Source organism: Euwallacea fornicatus, chromosome 23 (assembly GCF_040115645.1).
Source record: "Euwallacea fornicatus isolate EFF26 chromosome 23, ASM4011564v1, whole genome shotgun sequence".
NCBI lineage: Eukaryota > Metazoa > Arthropoda > Insecta > Coleoptera > Curculionidae > Euwallacea > Euwallacea fornicatus.
In genome coordinates, this window is record NC_089563.1 from 2,280,611 (window position 1) to 2,300,615 (window position 20,005).

A 20,005-nucleotide genomic window follows, 5' to 3' on the forward strand; every position below is an offset into this window, starting at 1 on the left:
CTTTAGGTCATCTCCTGATCGCGTCAGCAGATCTCGAAGCCCTAAGAAATCTGTGGATCGATTCTCAAGCAATGAAACATTCATCTGCACCACTGGTACTGACAAAAAAACGGATGCAACCACCAAAAAAGCCTCCAAGTCTGATTATTACAGCGCTGATACTTTAATCAGGAAATCGAAGAATAACATCGACAGCAGTACCATAACTCGCAAAAAGGGGCCCAGGAGTCCTTCACCAACAGTAACTGCAACAAGCGATTTTGAATATGTCTGGACCAATAAAGATATCAGCACTAACTTGAATGAGGAAACTTCGAATACGAGGACGAGCACCAAGGAAACTAGGCCTAGCAGCCTAGAAATAAGCAGCAAAAGAACTTCTAAATCTCCCACGAAGCAATCACCCACTAAATCGCCGCCAAAGGATACTTTTGAGAAGCCCAAGTTGCTCAGAACTAACACGTATGAAGAACGAGTTAAGGAGATTTTAGGGCTAAGCAATAAAGATACGAAGGAGATTCGTAGAAGCAGTTTGGAAAGAAATTCTTTAAGAAGTAGCACGATCCGAGACACAACCAACAGAACAACCAGCAGCGATGATGTGGTGAGGAGATTGACGGAAAGGAAAAGTCCTGTGAAAGAGGCATTTTTGCCTACCAGAAAATCTCCTACAAAGGAAAAACCTGTTGAGTTTAATAAATTTCCTGAAGACAAAAAGTCTCCAATAAAATCCAAGCCATCATTGTCAGAATTTCCTTCTCAGATTCGAAAATCTCCTGAAAAGCAACCACTTGGAAAACCATCAGAAAAGAAGCCGTCTATTAAATCTGGCACTACTATATCCGAGTTTCCAGCGCAACAGCGTAAATCTCCAGAAAAAGAGCCATTGGAACCCTATCCAGAGAAAATATCTCCGATTAAATTTGCCCCTTCAGTATCTGAATTTCCATCTCAGATCAGGAAATCTCCAGAGAAGGTCCCGTTGGAACCATATCCGGAGAAAAAATCCCCCACAAAACAAGCATCGACGATCTGTGAATTTCCATCTCAAATTAGAAAATCTCCTGAAAGAGAACCATTGGAGCCATATCCAGAGAAAAAATCACCTACAAAACAAGCACCATCCGTGTCAGAAATCCCATCGGAAGTTAGAAAATCTCCAGAGAAGAAGCCTTTAGAAGCGAGACCTGCCGAAACTTCTCCTACAAAACAAACCCCAACAATCTGTGAATATCCATCACAAATTAGAAAATCCTCTGAAAAAGAGTCATTGGAACCATATCCAGAGAAAAAATCACTTACAAAGCAAGCACCTTCAATATCAGAATTTCCCTCTCAAATCAGAGCATCCCCAGAAAAAACTCCACTTGAACCATATCCAGAGAAAAAGTCTCCCACAAAACAAGCTCCGACAATTTGCGAATTTCCATCTCAAATTAGAAAATCTCCTGAAAGAGAGCCATTGGAACCATATCCAGAGAAAAAATCACCTGCAAAGCAAGTACCTTCGATATCGGAGTTCCCTTCTCAAATCAGAAAATCCCCAGAAAAGACTCCACTGGAACCATATCCAGAGACAAAAACTTCTATATCACAAGCTCCTACAATTTGTGAATTTCCATCTCAAATTAGAAAATCTCCTGAACGAGAGCCATTGGAACCATATCCAGAGAAAAAATCACCTGCAAAGCAAGTACCCTCAATATCGGAGTTCCCTTCTCAAATCAGAAAATCCCCAGAAAAGACCCCACTGGAACCATATCCAGAGACAAAAACTTCTATATCACCAGTTCCAACAATCTGCGAATTTCCATCCCAAATTAGAAAATCTCCTGAAAGAGAACCACTGGAGCCATATCCAGAAAAAATGTCTCCAATCAAATCTGCCCCTTCGGAATCAGAATATCTTGCACAGACTAGGAAGTCGCCAGAACAGCCTTTAATCTCTGAAAATGTTCCGGTCAAGTCACCAAAAAAACAAACCCTCAAATCTCCAGAAAGAAAACCCTCTGAATTACCAAGAAAGCCTACATCGACAATTTGTGACTTCCCCCCACAAACAAGGAATTCTCCAGAAAAACCTTCTTCGCCACCAAAATTGAGCCCCTTGAAACCTAAGACATCTTCGAAAAATACTAGAACCAAATCTGAAAGCTCAACTACTTCAGAGGATGAAGATGTGGAGGAGCAAATACATAAAACCACAATGGAGACTTATGAATCAAGAGTACCAGTCTCAGAGCCAATCATGGAAAAAAAGATTTTTAGGCAGATGTGCAAAGCTGATGAAGAGATCATTGATAAGAAAAAGCGCACTCAAGAGCTGATTGAGTCCGAGATCGAAGACACCAGAAAGAAGGTTAGCACCAAAACTGCGATAAATGAGAAGAAATTGGTAAGTGGAGGGCCTAAATTAGTTAAAAAGCCTACTATTACCACCAAAACTACTACGATTACTACCACCTCGAAGAAAGTTACTTCCCCGAAGGAAAAAATTCCGAGTAAGAAGGCTACAACAGTGATAGAAAAAATACCTTCTAGGAAGATAATGGAAATTTCAGAAAATTCTATCACTAAATGTCCAAAAGTAACTAAAACCACTACTGTATTTACGGGAAAAATTCCTACACCGGTAAAATTACCCCAGACCATTTATAGAGTGGAGAAAACCAAGATGGTGGGGACGACAGAGTATCAAGGCGAGTATTCTAAATCAAATAAAGTGACTAAAGAACCTCTAAGAAAGACGACGAAGCCACAGAAGAAGATTACAATTTTTGATGTTGAGAAATCACAGAAGCTTACTCAAGATAAAACCATCCACCTGAGGACCAACAGAGTTGACGATACCGTTAATAAGAAGAAGATTTCAAAGACTGCAATTACCACCAATGGGTATGCAACCAAACCTAGTCCTAAAGCAACGCCTGTCAAAGGTCCACTTGTCAAACCTAAGCAGATAACGACTTGTTGTATAAGTCCCTGTTGCACTCCTATAAAACCCAAGAGTCTCAAGCCCGTAGAGACTAAGAAGCACGTTACGACTGCAACCATAACAGTGGCTAATAAACCAAAAACCACCATCCCAACGAAGAGGCCATTTGTGGCAAAATTGAAGCCAAAGCAAACTAATGGATACTCGTCTTCAGAATCTGATGATGAATCCATAGTGGAGAGCATTGAGGGATCGTTTGTGGATCTTACAGAACAAAGGCAATTTTCTACTAGAGATGATACGAAGAATGTGGTAACTACCAAGACGGTTTTGATCAACGAGGATGGTCTAGATCGAGAGATCGTGGTTAATCTTCAAAGGTCTAAATCCTCTAGAGAGCCTACACCTGACAGGCTTTGCCCAAGACCATTGACCAGCGATGAGGAAGAGGATTCGATACCAGCGAGATACCCTGATCAAATCAGCGAACCTGATGATCAAGGCTCCTTGAAGAAAAAACCTAAAAAACTAACTGATATTCCCATATTTGAGTCTGATGATAATGAGGATAATCGAATTACAGACATAACTGACGCAGTAACTAAAATAACTAAAGTGGATAGGGTTGAGGAGACCGATGAGAGTTTGTTGAGCATCAACAAGAAGATAAGTAAGTTCCTAAACACTGCTGAGAAGCTGACTAAAGAACCACTGAAACCTAAACCTGCTAAAGTGCAACGACCCACTTTGGAAGTATCAGAAGACTTGAAGGAGGACGAATGCTTGCTGAGCGTTTCTGATAAAGTCAGCAAGTTCATAAATACAGCTGAACAGCTGAGTGTATCCACATTGCCGGAGAGGCCTAAGAGTCCCCGATTTGACGAGGTGAGCACTCAAAAGAAGGTTTCAGAGTTCAAGTCTCCTGAGATGATTAAAAAACCTTCAGAAGGTCCTGCACCAAAGGTACTCCGCCCTGATTTGACTAACATCGATGAGTCACTAAGAGCTGATGAATGTTTACTCAGTGTTTCTGATAAAGTAAGCAAATTTGTCACTACCGCCGAGAAACTAACAAACAGTGGTCCGAAATCTGTGAGCCTTTCTAAAATCGACGTGAAAGCCAAATCTCCCACTCGCGAGGTAACTTTCACCACCAAGAACGAAACCACGGATTTTATTGAAAGCGAGAAACTCCAAGAAATGAGGACTCGCAAATCTGTATCAATCTCCCCTGAAAGGACTCCAATAAAATCTCGCAACTCTATCTCAATTTCCCCAGAAAGAAGATCTCCATCTCCTGGGGAAAAAACTACAACAAGAAGATCTTCCTCTCAATACACCAGTATCTTGAAGAAGGATGGCAGTGATCGAAGCTATACCTCAACATCTCCTGAAACTAGTCCTGGAACCGTTCGCAGAGGTTCACAGGAGGAATCCACGAAAATCAGTAACAGCACTAGATTGAGAAGCAACGAAAGTATTAAGAAGGCCAAAGCATTGTTTGAAAACATAAGCAAAGAACAAGAAACGGTTACAAAGCAGAAGGATATTCTCAGTAGACCTTCGGTGTTTGAGGCCAGAAGGAAAGCTGAAGAAGAGACTAGGAATGAGGAGATTTCTAGGAGGTCGTCTTTGAAGACGAACTCAATTTGTTCAAAACAAGTTGATAATGTCTCTAGAAGATCTCCATCTCCAAAAAAATCACCTGAGAGAAGAAGTTCTGCAGACAAAATTGAAATTAGGCGGTTTAGAGCTAGTTCCCCAGAGAAAATTCCTGAAGTAGTGGCCCCAGAAAAAATCCCTTCACCAAAACTAAGAAGCAGAGAGCAAACACCTGAGGGAGATTTGCCCCATTACATGATGCCTTTAGATAGAAACTTGAGAGTGAAGAGTCCTCATAGAGAGGACATCAATCAAGGTTAGTATCATCATATTCTTCATAAGATTTTGATTATTTGGACTTATATCAGTTCCAGCAAAAGCTCAACTCATCGACCAAGTCGATACCAAGCACACGAAATTCGGAGTCACTTTGAGGAGAACTGATTCTGGAAAGACTGCCAAAACTACTGACGATTCATCTACCAACTCTGAAAGAAGAAAGAGCAGCATTACTTTGGAAAAACGAGTAACGGAGGAGGAAATCGAGGAGATATTCGATTTGGAAGTTTTAGAGGAATTGGTGAGTTCGTTGTCTCAGTAATGATTGAACATAATTGTGTTGTTGTAGTTGGAAAAAGTGATGGGTTATGAGCTGCGGCGTAAAATCCGCACTCAAATTCGCCTGGTCAAGAAATTGATCACTGATGATACCTTAGAGGAGTACATATTAAAGAGGAAGTCGTCTATCTTAAAAGAATCTGTGATACGGAGGGGATCAAGTCCTTCTAAAACTACTAAACCCGGGTCTTTTGATAAAACCGGAGAGTACCAGTGCACTTATACAAGAAAATTTAGTCCTGAAAGAAAAGTTGTTGAAGACCAAACTTATCGACATACTGAATTAGTCGACAGGAGGAGCAGCATTGAAAACACTTCAGAATACAAGTATTCATACAACGAACGCAAATCATCCAGTGAAATATCAAAAATAAACAAAGAGGAGCTGAGATCAACTCGCTCATCCATCAGTCCCGAAAGAAAACTCTCCAAAACCATTGACATCATCCCCAGTGGCAAAACCACCATCTCAACCAAAGTGGAGAGTGTTCCTGGTGGCACTCGAACCACCACCACCACTACAACTGAAAGAAACTTTGTTTCTCTCAAAAAAGCTGCTCCCCCGACTAAAACACCCATTGAGGATAGTCAGCCAGACTGGGTAAAGCAGAGAAACTTGAGGAATGCCAGAGAAAACGTTGCGGTGACCTCCAAGAAGTCATTGAGCTCCACCACCACAAGTACCAAAAAAGACCGAGTCAGAATCAGTCCCACTAAAGAAGTGAAGAGTACTGATTTAATTACTTCAAGTTATGGTGTAGGGCCTACGGACGAGAATGGGACCCCGTTGTTTGGATTGAAGGCTTTGAGGGCGCAGAATAAGAGCGAGAAAAGCAAAGGTAAAGGGTCGATCTTTTTTTTTTTCGATTGCCATTAATTTCTAGGGAATGTTTTCAGTGCTTTTGATTTGTATTAGACTGACTTTCTTTCCTATAAAATAGGCGTTAAGTTTGAGGTCTTTTATTCCTTGGGTAACTCTGAAATCCACGAAAAATATTCAGTGGCTTTACCTGAAATCAGTCTTCTTTTTTTCCATAAAAAATATTCAGATTGATGTCTTTCTCTCCTGTTTGCCGTACGCCTCTGCAGTCCGCAAATGCACAAAATCTTTAGTACTGTCAATTGTTCCTTCCAGTTCTCTTCTGGTATTAGTTCATTTTCAGTTCTTTCTTCCCACCAGATCTAATGATGGGAGGATGACTACCTCTCAACAGCTTCTTTGGTCTTTGCCGGTTGCGGGTATTTATAACATTATTTGTAATATTGTTTATAAAAATATATATAAATAATGATTTTCTACGTGAGTCATTTTGACCATGAATTTACTACAAACAAAAACAAAAAACGCAAACAATTTGTAAACTGCATAAACTTGAATGACGTCACGTTTGACGACAGCCGTATCCTAGCAACAGAACAAATGAAGAGCAATCGGCGCATCGCCTTTTAGTCATTAAGGGACATAGTTACTTTTTGGTCAAATTAATTGGTTTCGACGCCGCATCACAAAATCATTTTTCCCCAATAGCGAGCAATTTCTCGAAAAATGTACAAGAGTGCAAAAAGGTATAAAATTAAATTTAACATCACATTATTAACTCTTAATTGGTAATCAGAGTAGAATTTAAAAAAGGACATAATTTTAAAGGGGATCCACCCTTAAACCATCCCTTATTGAGCTTTCCGCAACTTCAAATTTTCAGCAAGTAAAGACTCCAATAAAAGAAACATTTCCTAAATTCCGTTATTCTGGGTTCAAGCTTTTCTGAAATACAAGATGTTTTCAATTGTTGTTATTCATCTTCTGAAACCGATATTTTGCAATTGTAGGCCTCAGAAAAATAAACTTCACAAGAAAAAATCGTCATGTTTTGAGATCGCCTTCATGGACCCGTTCTGTGTCGGTTGCGTTGCGAATTACCCTTTACGTACACGATCCTGATACGGCCTGCGATAGATGTTTTTTGGTTTATTCGCAATTTTTCTACGAAATCTTTTTTTCTCATTTTCTCTTTTGAAATTCACTCGTCGTTTTGTCTTTTATTATTGTGTTTCGGTTTTTTTCACGGTTCGTTACCTCGCTCCTCGTGTTGATCAAATTACTGAACCTTATGCGCAATTCTTGTTAATTTTCAGTTCAAGGAACCGTCATCCAAAGCGAGTACTATTCAGAAAACGACAATGAGCCGGTAGGACAAGTGAGCGTTACGAGATATTCAACCGACCCCAGAGACTTGAACCAAGACGGAATTATATCCAGCGATGGTAAAGTTACCAGCGTTACCACGACGCAGAAATTTGGATATAAGAATACGCCTTCGTTGCGAAGTCTCACCGATAATAGGAAAGTGAGTCTTTACTAAACTAGGTCCGCAATAGCTATCACTTCTCAATTACGCGTTACTTCTTCAGGAAATATGTGACTCGACCGAAAAATCATCATCTAAAACCACGAAAATTAACCGACGAGGATCCGTAAAGGAGATCTCCAAGAAGTTTATTGACAATGCAGGTCAGTGGTTTCACTTAAATCGGTAATTATTATTCTGAAAATGTTCTTTATTTGTACACGACGTGCCGATTCCCGGATTTCCATTTATTATCCAATTTAATGGTGGTTTCGTGTAAACTTGTTTAGTCGAAACTCTGAAGAGTGAGCGGCAAACAACCTATCCGAAGGCAGGTCTGATTTTGCGAAGCTCCAGCTTCAAGAGCACAAACGGAGAAGCGGAACTGGATAGTCGGGAATCATCTCCAGGTAAACACAGTGTGATTAAAAACCGAGTGCAAATATTTTAGGAGAGTATTTTTATGATCGAAATAAAACTGTCCCTTCTGGTAAACCTGCATCCTAAAGTGCACCCCTTCGGGACTGGAACCATTGAAAGTTAGGAGAGAAAAATCGATTACGTCAAATTGTGGCCACATTTACCGATCAAACGTAATGAAAATTTGCAAGCCCTGGTATTTTTAGACGCTCTGTTCATTGTTTGTTTCGAAAATTATGTAAGTCTAGTTTGAGAAGGGTTGGAGCGGGTACCACATTTTGCATAGCTCTGATTTTGTTTCCGTGGAGATACTCCAAATTTAACGATCATCATCTAGTACTGCATAAAAAAACGAAAAGTTTGATATGTTACGTTTTTTTGATGAAATTAACCGTTTTCAAGAAAATAGTCGTTGAACGAAAGGGCAGTTTTATCAAAATGACAAACTGAACAACTTGGTGGGCCGTCACCGCTGCGACTTTTCCCTATTATTCTTATTTTTGCCGTTTCTTGATGTGTTCTCTAATATTTGCAATTATCATTGACACTCTGATTTATCTGAAACTTTTCTCCCAGTTTTTCGTCCCTCGATACCGTTCAGTCGTCAATGCAGTTTGTCTTGTTCCTTCTTTAAACATTGAAATGAAAAATGAACCATATTCATTTGCAGACCTCACCGACTTAAATCATCGATGGCGCACTCGAAGCTCGAAAATTGCATGAAGTACGTCCAGAAAAAAACTGGAATTTTGAGTTTTTGGAAAAAATTTATTTATTCCACTGCGTCGATTTTATGTCTTTAAAATAGTCCACGTCAGATAAGGTACCCCTATGCCATCGGTTCTCCCAATCCCCGAACCACTTCTTAAACGCTTACTTCGGAATTCCCTTCAGCTCTTTCAGCGACACGCATTTAATCTGATCTATGCTTGCAAAACGACGACCATTTAAAGTTATCTTTATTTTCGAAAACAAAAAATAAGTTGCAAGGAACCAGAGCTGGCGAATATCGAACTTGCAGGATCATTATCGTATTGTTTTTGGCCATAAACTCACGAATAAGCAATGAAGCGTGAGCGGGGGCATTATCATAGTGCAAAACCCATGAATTGTTTCGCCACAATTCCTGACGTTTTTTTCGAATTATTTCACGCAAACGACGTCGAACTTGTAGTTAATATAATTCGTTGATCGTTTCGATAAAATTTAATGCAGACGTTTTCACCTGTTTTTCAAAGATCGTCGCTCGCGTCGAACGCGATTTAACCTTTTTGACAGTTGTCAATACAGCCGTCAAACTTTTAATATGTCTACAATGTACACATTGTTTAGAAACATGTTTACCAACACAACTAGCGCAAAATCGCATAAACAGAATTAATACATCCCGCAAAATCACAAAATGTCCACTATTTTTTGGACACATTTCGTATGCACCGAGATTTCTTAACCGCCGCACCCCCTATTGTTGAACTCCCACGAATTCTTAACGGCACTTGCAGGAATATAGAAGATTTCAAACTCCACGCAATAGTGCTGGCATACTTTGAGAAACTAGCAACATAGCGACAAAAAGCAGATTTCGAACATTATCGATGAGAATTTTTTCGAAGACTCTAGCTCCAAAGCGGTGCACTTTAGTAGGTTTACAGGAAGGATCAGTCTTATTTTAACATTAAATATGCCCTCTTAAAACGTTTTCACTTAATTATGAATCGCTCTGTGAATGAAAATATTGCTTGTAGACGGTGACAAAAGATCCAAGAGCAGCACCACAACTACCATACGTACCATGAAGAGTTCGTCCAGCGGAGAAACATTTTTGTCCAACAAGAATCAGATTTCTGGGGTTCAAGATGTGTTAACTCGAATGAAGAATGAAGAGAGCGTGGAAGGGGATAGCGAGGAAGACATTGCGGCCAGGGGACTTTTGAACAAATTTATTGGCTAGTACCATCGGTAAAGAAGTATTATTAACAACAATAATTATTACCGTAACAGGTTCACAAGTTATTCTATCTGGAATGGAGGCATGTGCGAAATCGTCAAAGACAAAAACCATGACCACTTCACCGACCTCAGTTTCTGTCAGAAGAACGACTAAAATTACCTCTACCATTACAGTAAGTATTTACCAAAGCTTTTACATATTTTTGTGTGATTTTACCTATTTTTGCGTCTTTTGCTCTATGCAACATGATGTTATGAACCAGACAAAATGCGGCGTATTGAAACGTTCAGGTCAGTTTAGGTCACATGTCTGACTGGGATGAAATAAATACCTAAAGCACGAGCAAGAGAGTAGTATCCAAACATGTGCACTAAGTCTAGATTTTTCCTTTGTATGGTGATATAAATAAAACACTGACAAAATTAGTGGACAAAAGCGGGCTTAGATAGTCAATAAACTTTAGAAACGCTAGAGGAGCAAGGTAATTTGGGTATACGCGGTAACCTCGGAATAATAATAAAGACCTTATATATTTATGTGGAACAACTAAAAAAGCAACAAAACGATTTCAAACAGAAAACGAGCATCCTTTTACCGAGAATTACGGTATAAAGGCGCTAAATTTGGACGTCGTGACGTCAAACGGCAAGACGCTTAACAGACACCTCCCGGCTTCACCTCCCGAATTGTGTTCTTTAAAATCTTGTGCAGTGAACACCGCATTTTCTAACTACTTTTAGCACCAACAAATTTCAACGTATGCACACGAACTTTCTGAAAATTTTGTAATTTGTTTTGCGTTTAGAGAACTGAATGTTCTTTTTTCGTGCCTTGTTTCTGGAAGTTCCTTTGGATTATTGGGAAGTTCGAAGGAGTCAGTAGGTAAGTTGATGATTGAAGCTTGGTGTTTAACGAAACTGCAGTTTGGAAACTGAACACGGGAAGAGCACAGTTTTTTAGTGCGAGCATTGACAGTCTAATGTTCTGTGCCTTTGCCGTTCTAATCCACGATTTTCAGTAGCAAATCTGGCAGATAACGCTCCTATAATTTTTTTTTTTAATAACCTTTTAATTGCATAATATTGCCTTTAATTAAGTTTATTTTTTTAATTTACGCACTTCTGTGCAAACGCACACAATTGCGGACTATTTCCGTTCGATCGTGCTTTACTTTCGTTTTTCTTGACAATTTGGTGCCCGATCTTGACGGCACAAAAATTGCGTATAAAACGGCCGCAGAACGGAAGGGAGTAAAATTTGCCATTTTCAGCGACTTTTAATATTTCTCGGCTGCCAGCACACGCTCTGCAGTCGGCTTAGTATGGCCAGTATGTCGCACATTTTAAAAATAGTTGAAACTGACGAACGGCACGGATTTTTGCAAAGCTTAGTAAAACGTCAAACAATGCTACCTTACTTGCCCACTCTTTGAAATTGAAATATAAATTGTCTCTTTGTTACGAAACCTTTTCGATGCCCAAATATGGTAAGAAAGCCGAGTTCGCGAAAAAAGTTTTGCAGGTTTGGCGTAGAAAGGTTTCATGGTCGCGTTAGCGGCGTCGTTTTCTATGTAAATTGAAATTTTGGGAGAGCGCCAGCTCTAATAAAAAAGCGAAAATAAACAATAAACTTTTCGACGTTTACACGAAAAAGATTTAGTGGCAAGCACTATAAACAATTTCGGCATTTTGTGGGATTTTTACTTATTTTTTCCTTTGGAAGGAATTACACTTCTGGTCGGGAACGGGTAAAAGGAAGCCTACTTTCACCGCGTAATTATATAATTTTTAAATATAGATCAAAACAAAATTTAAAAATAGTGAGTGTATGATCTTGTCTAAATATAAACTCTCCAATCTAAAATGCACTACCGCTATAAACGTATATCACAGGCGGGTTTGAGGAACCTTGAAAATTGACAGCCGCAGCACCTTCGCCCTAAAGACCAACAGAGGGTACCGCCACTATAGTTTAATTTTAAACACCTCTCAATGATAGTAAATATTTTGCCAACTAACTGAGCATTACACAATTTAACGTTTCGAAAACTGCAGGTAGAGAATAGTTATTTTTGAAAACTCGGCACAATAGGTCTGAAAATAAAATGATTTTTTTGATGGGTAAGTATAACATTTCAGAAATTCCTTTAGATTAAGCAACGTCTACTGAGGCTTTTAAGCTCTGTTCTAAGCTTAATGGTGAGAATTGCGTCAATAACGTAAATGGTTTGTATTAACGTAGTAGAACCCACGGGAGGAACGTAGATGCAGGACTTTTAGGAGTTTTGTTACGTCGCGTGGCGAACGCAATAAACGTTCGAGGAATACCGAAATATTATTTTATGGATATCGGAACACACTCGAAAACAGCTTCTCGTTGCTCGTGTAGAGATGAGAGATTTCGTGCCGTAAGAGATCTGCCAGTGGCGCGGGCAACTACGTTCGAAGATCCAATGCAAATTTATTGTAAGAAAGCGGATATTCCGAACAGTCCGAATTCCGAAAAAATCTCAAACTAAAAAAAATCTATTCGTTCGCGCATAAACCTCCCATAAAATGCATGGTTGAGTTGAACTACATCACGACTTATCCGTTGCACCGCTCTCCTTGTTCATTGACCTCAATAACTCAAAAAATGCGATATCTGAATTTTAACGAATTCTAACTAGTTTAATCGAATTGTAACGGCACGTCACGGAACAAGTCAAAAACGAACATGGTTCAACTCCAACTCATCATCTGAGTCACTCTCGGTTTAGCCCGCAGCTAGGGATTCCCTTAACGTGTTGATCAAATGCGTTTGTAGGGAGAAAAATTATGGTAACTGAAAATTTGCGTATGTTTATCTACATTTATTGATTATGTTTGTTCGAGCCTCTGCGATGAGCTTGGCTGGTGCTAAATTCCCGAACCATGAGGCGTGCCTCGTCGATTTTGAGCTCTATAAGCGCGCCGATGTGGATGGGGGGTCGGGTGAGACATTGTTGCTGGAAAGAGAGTCGCAGGGGGTGCACTAATTTGTTGCGATTAGAACGGGGCTGCATCCAGGATCGTTGCTCAAGGTTGCCATTTTTTTTTGCAAAACTTGCAACAGTTTTCGTTGGATAATTGCTCTTCGGGAGTGTTTCATTCGGTGGTTTAAGCTTAAACATTTTAATCTGCGCTTTTTATTACTTTAATGATATTTTAAGATCCTGCCTTATTAAAAGGCGCATTTGCAGTACTTAAGGCGATAGAGCGCGCTGACGGGCTAATTAAAGGTCGGGGGGCCGCCAAATGAGGAAGTTCAAGTCTTCACGCTCACGCTAAGTAAACTGTTTATTGTAGAGGAATGATGGGACGCAGGTTAGGCTCCTCCCAAACCAAGTACCCAGTTTTTGGAAACTTTCAAGCGATATTACCACGTTTATTGTAGCAGATGTAAACGAACGTTGGCCTCCGCCTTACATGTGGATAGAAAGCGATTTCCTAATGCGCAATACGAACGTTCCCACTATAATTAAAGCTTAACCAGGTACCTAACCCAAATTCAAATTAAAACAAAGTAAAATACGTCGTTTTTGAGATTTAATTTGAGGCATGACAGCGCAACATCTAAATTTACGCAGCCACGCTCAAAATAGCGCACCTTTCTTTATACACGGATTTAGAACAAAGTTTTATGAGCGCGAAAAATTACTCAAGTAAGATTTCCGCGTTTTCTTTTTTGGCATGGATTAGAACAAGATATGAAGAAAGTGAAGTTATTTTTAGTTCTCAACGGATAACGGGCGTACGTCTAAATAAGAGATCGGCATTCGAACATCCTGTGTGTGGCTAACATCTAAGCGAAGCAACCGAATAGCACCTTTCAATTTCATAATGTCAATAATAATAGAATTATCTTTGATCTCGTCTAATTGCTTGTATTCGTTCCACTTATATAAAAGGTATTTTTATACACCCGAGATGATTTAACTTAAAGGCATTCCGATCGCCCGATGTGCCAGAAAAATGGACGTGATGCATTGTCCAGGCATTCTTTTCCCTCGCATATTTGTCTATGATGCGTTCCAACAGAGTTTTGAATTCGATGGAGAGGACGGAAATGGCCCGTTTAGAGTCCTGTTGGCATTTTTCTCGATTGTGGAAAAGGAAATTCGGAACGTCTGGATTCGGCAAATCGGCAGTGCGGCAGCGTAAACGAGCCAAGCTCTTGGAAAAGTTAAAACTCTATTCCTGATTTCTTTTAGAGGCTCATGCCATCCAAACCGACCGTTCTCTTCGTACGAATCGAAAATCCAGGGTAAATCACTAATCATTCATGGAACAACAGCTGATGGGAACACTGCTCTGCAACCTTAATGCAGATTCTTCAGTGCACTGTTACCCTGCATATACAGTCGCTCAAAAAAGTATCCGTACAGCCGGAAAAAAATTCGGTAAACCGTAACTTTTGACTGATTTTGTTCAAATTTTGTATAATGAAAATTCAAACCGAAACTCAATTTGCGTAATTGAGCAACTTTTGAAAATTTAACTTTTAGAGTGCTTTCCAGCGTTTAAAAAAAACTCCGTTTTGAAAATTTCTTGTGCGGTGGAAATTTTTCAATGTGGTTTTAACATTCTTGCAGAGAGGATTTTTCTTCATATATCATGAAAATTTGATCAAAATCGAACCGCAAATAAGGGAGTTGCAGCTTTTTAAAGTCGTCAAAAATGTCAAAGTTTCGTCATTTTGCGCGAAAATCGTCACTTTTTGGCGTTTTTGAAAGGCTGCACCTCCCTTATTTGCGGTTCGATTTTGATCAAATTTTCATGATATATGAAGAAAAATCCTCTCTGCAAGAATGTTAAAACCACATTGAAAAATTTCCACCGCACAAGAAATTTTCAAAACGGAGTTTTTTTTAAACGCTGGAAAGCACTCTAAAAGTTAAATTTTCAAAAGTTGCTCAATTACGCAAATTGAGTTTCGGTTTGAATTTTCATTATACAAAATTTGAACAAAATCAGTCAAAAGTTGCGGTTTACCGAATTTTTTTTCGACTGTACGGATACTTTTTTGAGTGACTGTGGCTATCAAAACTGAGAAATTCAATTTTCATTAAAATCCCAGGATTTCCTGGGTTCTGTGGAGGCTTTTAACAGTCTTTTCAAAATATATGTGCTCCAATTGGGTCGAAAAAAGGAACCTTCTATTCTTATTTTACAGCGACCCCTATTACTCATCGGAGAACTAATTTTTCCTAAAATGGGAAGATGAATACCTCCGATACGAACTCGCCCGAGTGAGGTAGATTGATCTTCTCTCCTGTGCAAAAGTTTTTAAATACAGGGTGTCCGGAAAGGGCGTATCATTAATTCTAAAGGTTATAGAGGATTCTGAAATAACGCTAGCACCCCGGATTAAGGAAATTCCTAGCGGCCTTCGTTACCACGTCGTTCGCTCTCAAAGTGAAAAGTTGAAACGAATATATAAATAAATATAAATAAATTTTTGCTGTTATTTTCGGATAATTATTATGGTGGCGATGGGGGTTCATAAACTCACTAAAAAAACGAATGAATAAGTGAGAAATTTTGACCTCCCTTGTACGAGGAAGGCCTATAAAAAATCTGTTTATATATGAAAATAAGCGCGACTATGAGTTATTCAAACCGTTGAACTTTCATCGTTACCATGACAATTGTTTGAAACTTCCAGCAAAAATTCTTCTTTCAAGTCTCATTTTGAGAGTGGGTAACTTCGTACCGAAGGTCGCTAGGATTTATTTTTATATGAAGAACTAGCGTTATTTCAATCGTTTCGACAACCCTTAGAATTTTCAACCTGACCTCTCCGGACACCCCGTGCACAATCTGTTCTCTTCAACTCGATCGTTTGCCTTCGCGGACACCAAGCGCCCGTCCCGAAGAGCTGCGATTCCTTTGAAAAACTATATTTAAAATTTAGGACATCTTAATGAACCTATTTCTCTTGATTATGAATCATTGGCACGTGTCTCCTCATAATCCGGTGTTTAGTCTTCAACGCCAGCTGCTAATTGCGGCTCTATTCCTATATTGTACCTTTAAGAAAGTGCATCTTAAAAATAGAACAATCCAACAGTTGATTGTTCTACTGTTGTACATTCACGGCCAGTGTTTTCTATTTTTATATAACTGATAGATGCATTTTTTTGGAGTCAGGTCTTGAAGGTCTGCGATCAGAGTCCCTTTTGCCATCACCATGAAACGTCGCTTTGTGGCCTATTTCAAATAGATGCATTTTTCATTGTCAACCTTGCACATTCGTTCACTTACGTGCAACATGTTTGTCGAGTAGAGCCGAAAATAACTCAAAAAGCAATATGTTTGACATATATTTTTTGCGGGCAACTTAATAGCTTTGTGATGTACGTGCATTAATCTCTGTACGGATTGTCTTCCATCTTAACGGCACTAGTCCTTCAAAAACACGGTCCTGGAAGCCAACTTTGCATAACGTGTAATCAGGAATGTGATGTATTTCTCACTTGGTCGGAAAAGTTTGGAATCGCATGGCTGGTGCGCTATGACGGGCCGCGTGGCCAAAATAGGCGACCAGATATTTCGGAGTTTAAACTTTGAGTAGGACGTGCGCAAACCCCAGAATCTCCATCTCTATACGTAGTACGAATGTCCTTGTCCTTCACTTTATTAAAAGTCCGATTTTCGTAACGAGGAATTTCGAGTTAAAATCGCCGTCAACGCTGAGACGTGGGCTCATTTGTATGATCGTTGACGCAGATTGCCTTTAATGATAATGGATGGTTATCATTAAAGAAAATCTGGCATAGAGCGCTTTGAATCGCACTTACAATATACGGGATTGCGTTATTTCATCGCTGTCATTACAGGAAGGTGGAAAACCTACGACCAAAACGAGAATCTTCCAACGTCCTGTTACTGAAAAGGAACTAGAGACAGTCTGGGACGAGCAAAGTCTTCGACTGCTGGTAAGACCAAAAATCCCTAATCTCACCCCCTTCAACAGCGCCGCTTTTCCAGTTGGAGCAAAGCACCGATTACGAGGAACGTCGAATCGTCAGAGCAAGATTGCGTCAAATCATGGCAGAATTAGAAGGTGACCATCCTCTCTACTAAACACTAATTAAATTCAAACTTCCCAACCAACTTCACCACAACAAAACTGACCCCTACTAACTGCACAATCATGTTCTTTTAGCTTGTACAGCTCTGGTCGACGAGGCTCTTAAAGGTGAAGAACCCAAGACGCCCACCACCCCTACCGCCCCCGGACACTTAGAGGGTGAGTCTCAGCTTCTACCGTTACTTCAGGGCCTTCTAGAAGCCCCCGAGAACGACATAACACCGGACTCCGGGACCGAGTCCGGTGAAGATCAAAGAACTAGTCTTATCGCCGAAGTTCAGACGGCTTTAGAAAAATTAAGCAACTCTCTTAAAAGCGATCAAACTGATATTACCGCCGAAAGGAGAAGCAGTTTGCTTCAGCTTGTCACGAAACTGCAAGCCGGGTTAAGCGGAGGAAGTAGCGCCCCCGAAAGAAGGGCTTCGACGGTTAGCAGTAGTGGAAGATTTCAAAGAAGGAAGAATAAGCAAGCTAGACATACAGTAGGAGTGTCCAAAGAAGAGTTGGCAGACGCTAGAAGGCTAATAGAACAGATATCGTTGAGCGAGCTAACCCCCTCGAATAGCACCAATAAGCTGCAGCTGAGTAAGCAAAATAGCGAAAGTAGCGTGCCTACGAGTTCGGCTAGTTCTTCGTACCGCAACGTCCCTCAGAAAGTCAAAAACACAGCACCGAAACCGTTCAGTTCTTCAAACAGCACCACCTCCTCTGTGCAAACTCCCACAGAACACTTGGAGGGATTCGAGGGTCTCTATGACGAAAAGGAAGCAACCTCCCAGGAAGCTGTGCATCAAAAGTCCCCGTCGCGGGTGTCAGCAGTGAAGCCAAGCCTTGAGCGCAATGCTTCGGTTGACTCAAACGTCAGCATCAAGTCGGCTTGCATAGCCGTTCAAAAGGCTGCTGCCAATAAGGTTGCAGCCCTAAAGAGGAGCCTTTCTCGAGAGCAAACAGAGGTGTCAGGATCCGAGGAGGAAGAAGAGGAGGAAACGAGCACCGTGAAAGGTGCTAGCGACTTAGAAAATGCTCCACTAAAGAGTAATCCCATTTACTCTAAACCCTCGTTGAACGAGGAGAGAAGTAGCAGATTCGACACGCAAAAAAAACTAAAAATGAAAAGGGCTAATACTATTGACATCCCGAAACCGCTACTTTTCTACGAAGATGAAGAAGACAGCGAATCTGAGCACGACGATGACGGGCCAAGGAAACGTGATACCTGCCAATCCTTAAGGGCTCCGCTCAGTATTGGCAACCCCCACACTAAAAACATAGTCCCAGCTTTCACACCTAAGACCGATTCTGATAAGAAATTTCTGGCCTTCATTAACAAACACAACGAAAACGAAGCCAACAAAGGCTCGATGTGGGCGAAAAATACTGCTAATTGGGGTAACAGATTTGGACACATCAAAAGTACGTTTGAACAGAGCACTCCAGCAGCTCAAGATGCTAGAGGTTTCTGGAAGTCTGCGGATGACAACGTGAAAAAATCTACTCCGAATCAATTTGGGCCGAGAATAAGCCGCAGAAGCGCCAGAAACCTACAGCAAATGTTTGAAGAGAAACAGAAGGAGACTCAAAAGACTGCACCCCCTCATCGTCACGTAAACGTTGGGTCCACACTTCAGCATCAGGGAGTGGTTACTGGGTCACTGCAAGTCAAAACTCAGCCAGATAAACAATACAGAGTAGTACCTCAGCCTCTACCAGTAAACCAATTCTCTCACGCCCCGCAGAGCGCCTTCAAGCCGATCAAGAAGACCACTCCCCAATCACCAGCAAGCAAAAGAACCTCGTTGGTCTTCTCTCCGGAGGGAAACGAAATTTTGAAAAGTGAAATCAAATCGAATGAGGGCTCCTCCTTTTTATACAGCCCCAAGCCCTTATCTAGCTCAGTAGAAAGCTCGACCGTGACATCTCCGGTTATCGGATCAAAGCCTTGGACCGCAACCTCGGGGGGGAGAGTGCTCAGCATGGCTGCAGCTAAGTTCGAACAGCCACCGTGTCAGGAGCAGCCCAAGCCTAGGCGACTCAGCAAAGATTCCAGTCCCAGGTCATTTAACTCGCATGGAGGCGCTAATATTGCGGATAAAACTCCTGCGTACTTGAATAAAGGGATTGTTGAAGCTCAGAAAGCGGGCAACGTGAGGAAACTGAGTGGCAATTACGACAATCAAGAACCTCAGACTTATCAGGTGAAAACTAGCGTTGTTGAGAGTCAGTACTCTCAACCCAAACATTATCAACCCACGGTGAAGGGACTTGCTCAACAACCATCCATGTCTGCTCCGCAAAATTACAGCATCAGATATGATCAGCCTCAGAATTACACTATTACATACGAACAGAAAACGAATCCTGCTACTCAGCAATCTCAGAACTATTCAATTCGTCACGGACCGCAAAATCAGCCGTTACCACAAAATTATAGCATAAGATACGACCATACTCAGACCAAAAACCAACAATACACCCCTCAGAATTATTCCATCAGATACGATCAACCTCTGAACCGAAACTACACAATCAAATATGATCAACCCAGGCCTCAACAACAACCAATCTCGCAATCCAACGTAGTTTACCAACACGTTCCAGGCAAAGAGCCGATAGTTGCCCAACAACAACTCAATAGAAAGCCTGTGGGGGATCAGGAGAAGGAATATGTATCTTCTTGTGAGTTTAGAGTTAGCCCCAAAGTCCCGGTGCAGCCCATCGAACCGGTGCGCCAGCCTTCCAAGGTGCAAAGACAAATCTCAGATGAACCTCTTCACGAATATAACGCTGTAAATAGCCGCGTTATGACCGGTCCAGTGAGCCAACAAGCTGTGACGGTCAAGCAAGGTCCGATGAGTAGAGACCAGCACGATATCGCTGCGGTCTTCGGTCTGAAGAATTCGTTGCAGAAAGTGACCAAGCAAGAAGCTAATTCTACAACTCAAAAGAGCCCTAATAGATCTCCTGCAAGATCTCCAAGCCACAGCTTCAGTTACAAGCCTCGGGACGCTCCTGCCAGGA

The 20,005-nt window shown here is 40.8% G+C and overlaps 1 protein-coding gene across 3 annotated transcripts in view; it reads left to right on the forward strand.

Annotated features, from left to right (window-relative positions):
• LOC136346514 (serine/arginine repetitive matrix protein 2-like) overlaps window positions 1-20,005 on the forward strand; it is a 36,884-nt gene that overhangs the window by 12,210 nt on the left and 4,669 nt on the right. For 2 of the 3 annotated variants that reach the window (XM_066295715.1, XM_066295713.1), the window contains exons 5-15: window positions 7-4,853; window positions 4,906-5,117; window positions 5,166-5,994; window positions 7,292-7,503; window positions 7,568-7,667; window positions 7,794-7,913; window positions 9,669-9,869; window positions 9,925-10,046; window positions 16,734-16,832; window positions 16,885-16,960; window positions 17,063-17,146. In XM_066295715.1, coding sequence (XP_066151812.1) covers window positions 7-4,853; window positions 4,906-5,117; window positions 5,166-5,994; window positions 7,292-7,503; window positions 7,568-7,667; window positions 7,794-7,913; window positions 9,669-9,869; window positions 9,925-10,046; window positions 16,734-16,832; window positions 16,885-16,960; window positions 17,063-17,146 — 6,902 coding nt within the window. The remainder of the gene's footprint in view (window positions 1-6; window positions 4,854-4,905; window positions 5,118-5,165; window positions 5,995-7,291; window positions 7,504-7,567; window positions 7,668-7,793; window positions 7,914-9,668; window positions 9,870-9,924; window positions 10,047-16,733; window positions 16,833-16,884; window positions 16,961-17,062; window positions 17,147-20,005) is intronic. The other variant, XM_066295714.1, reaches the window with a different exon arrangement.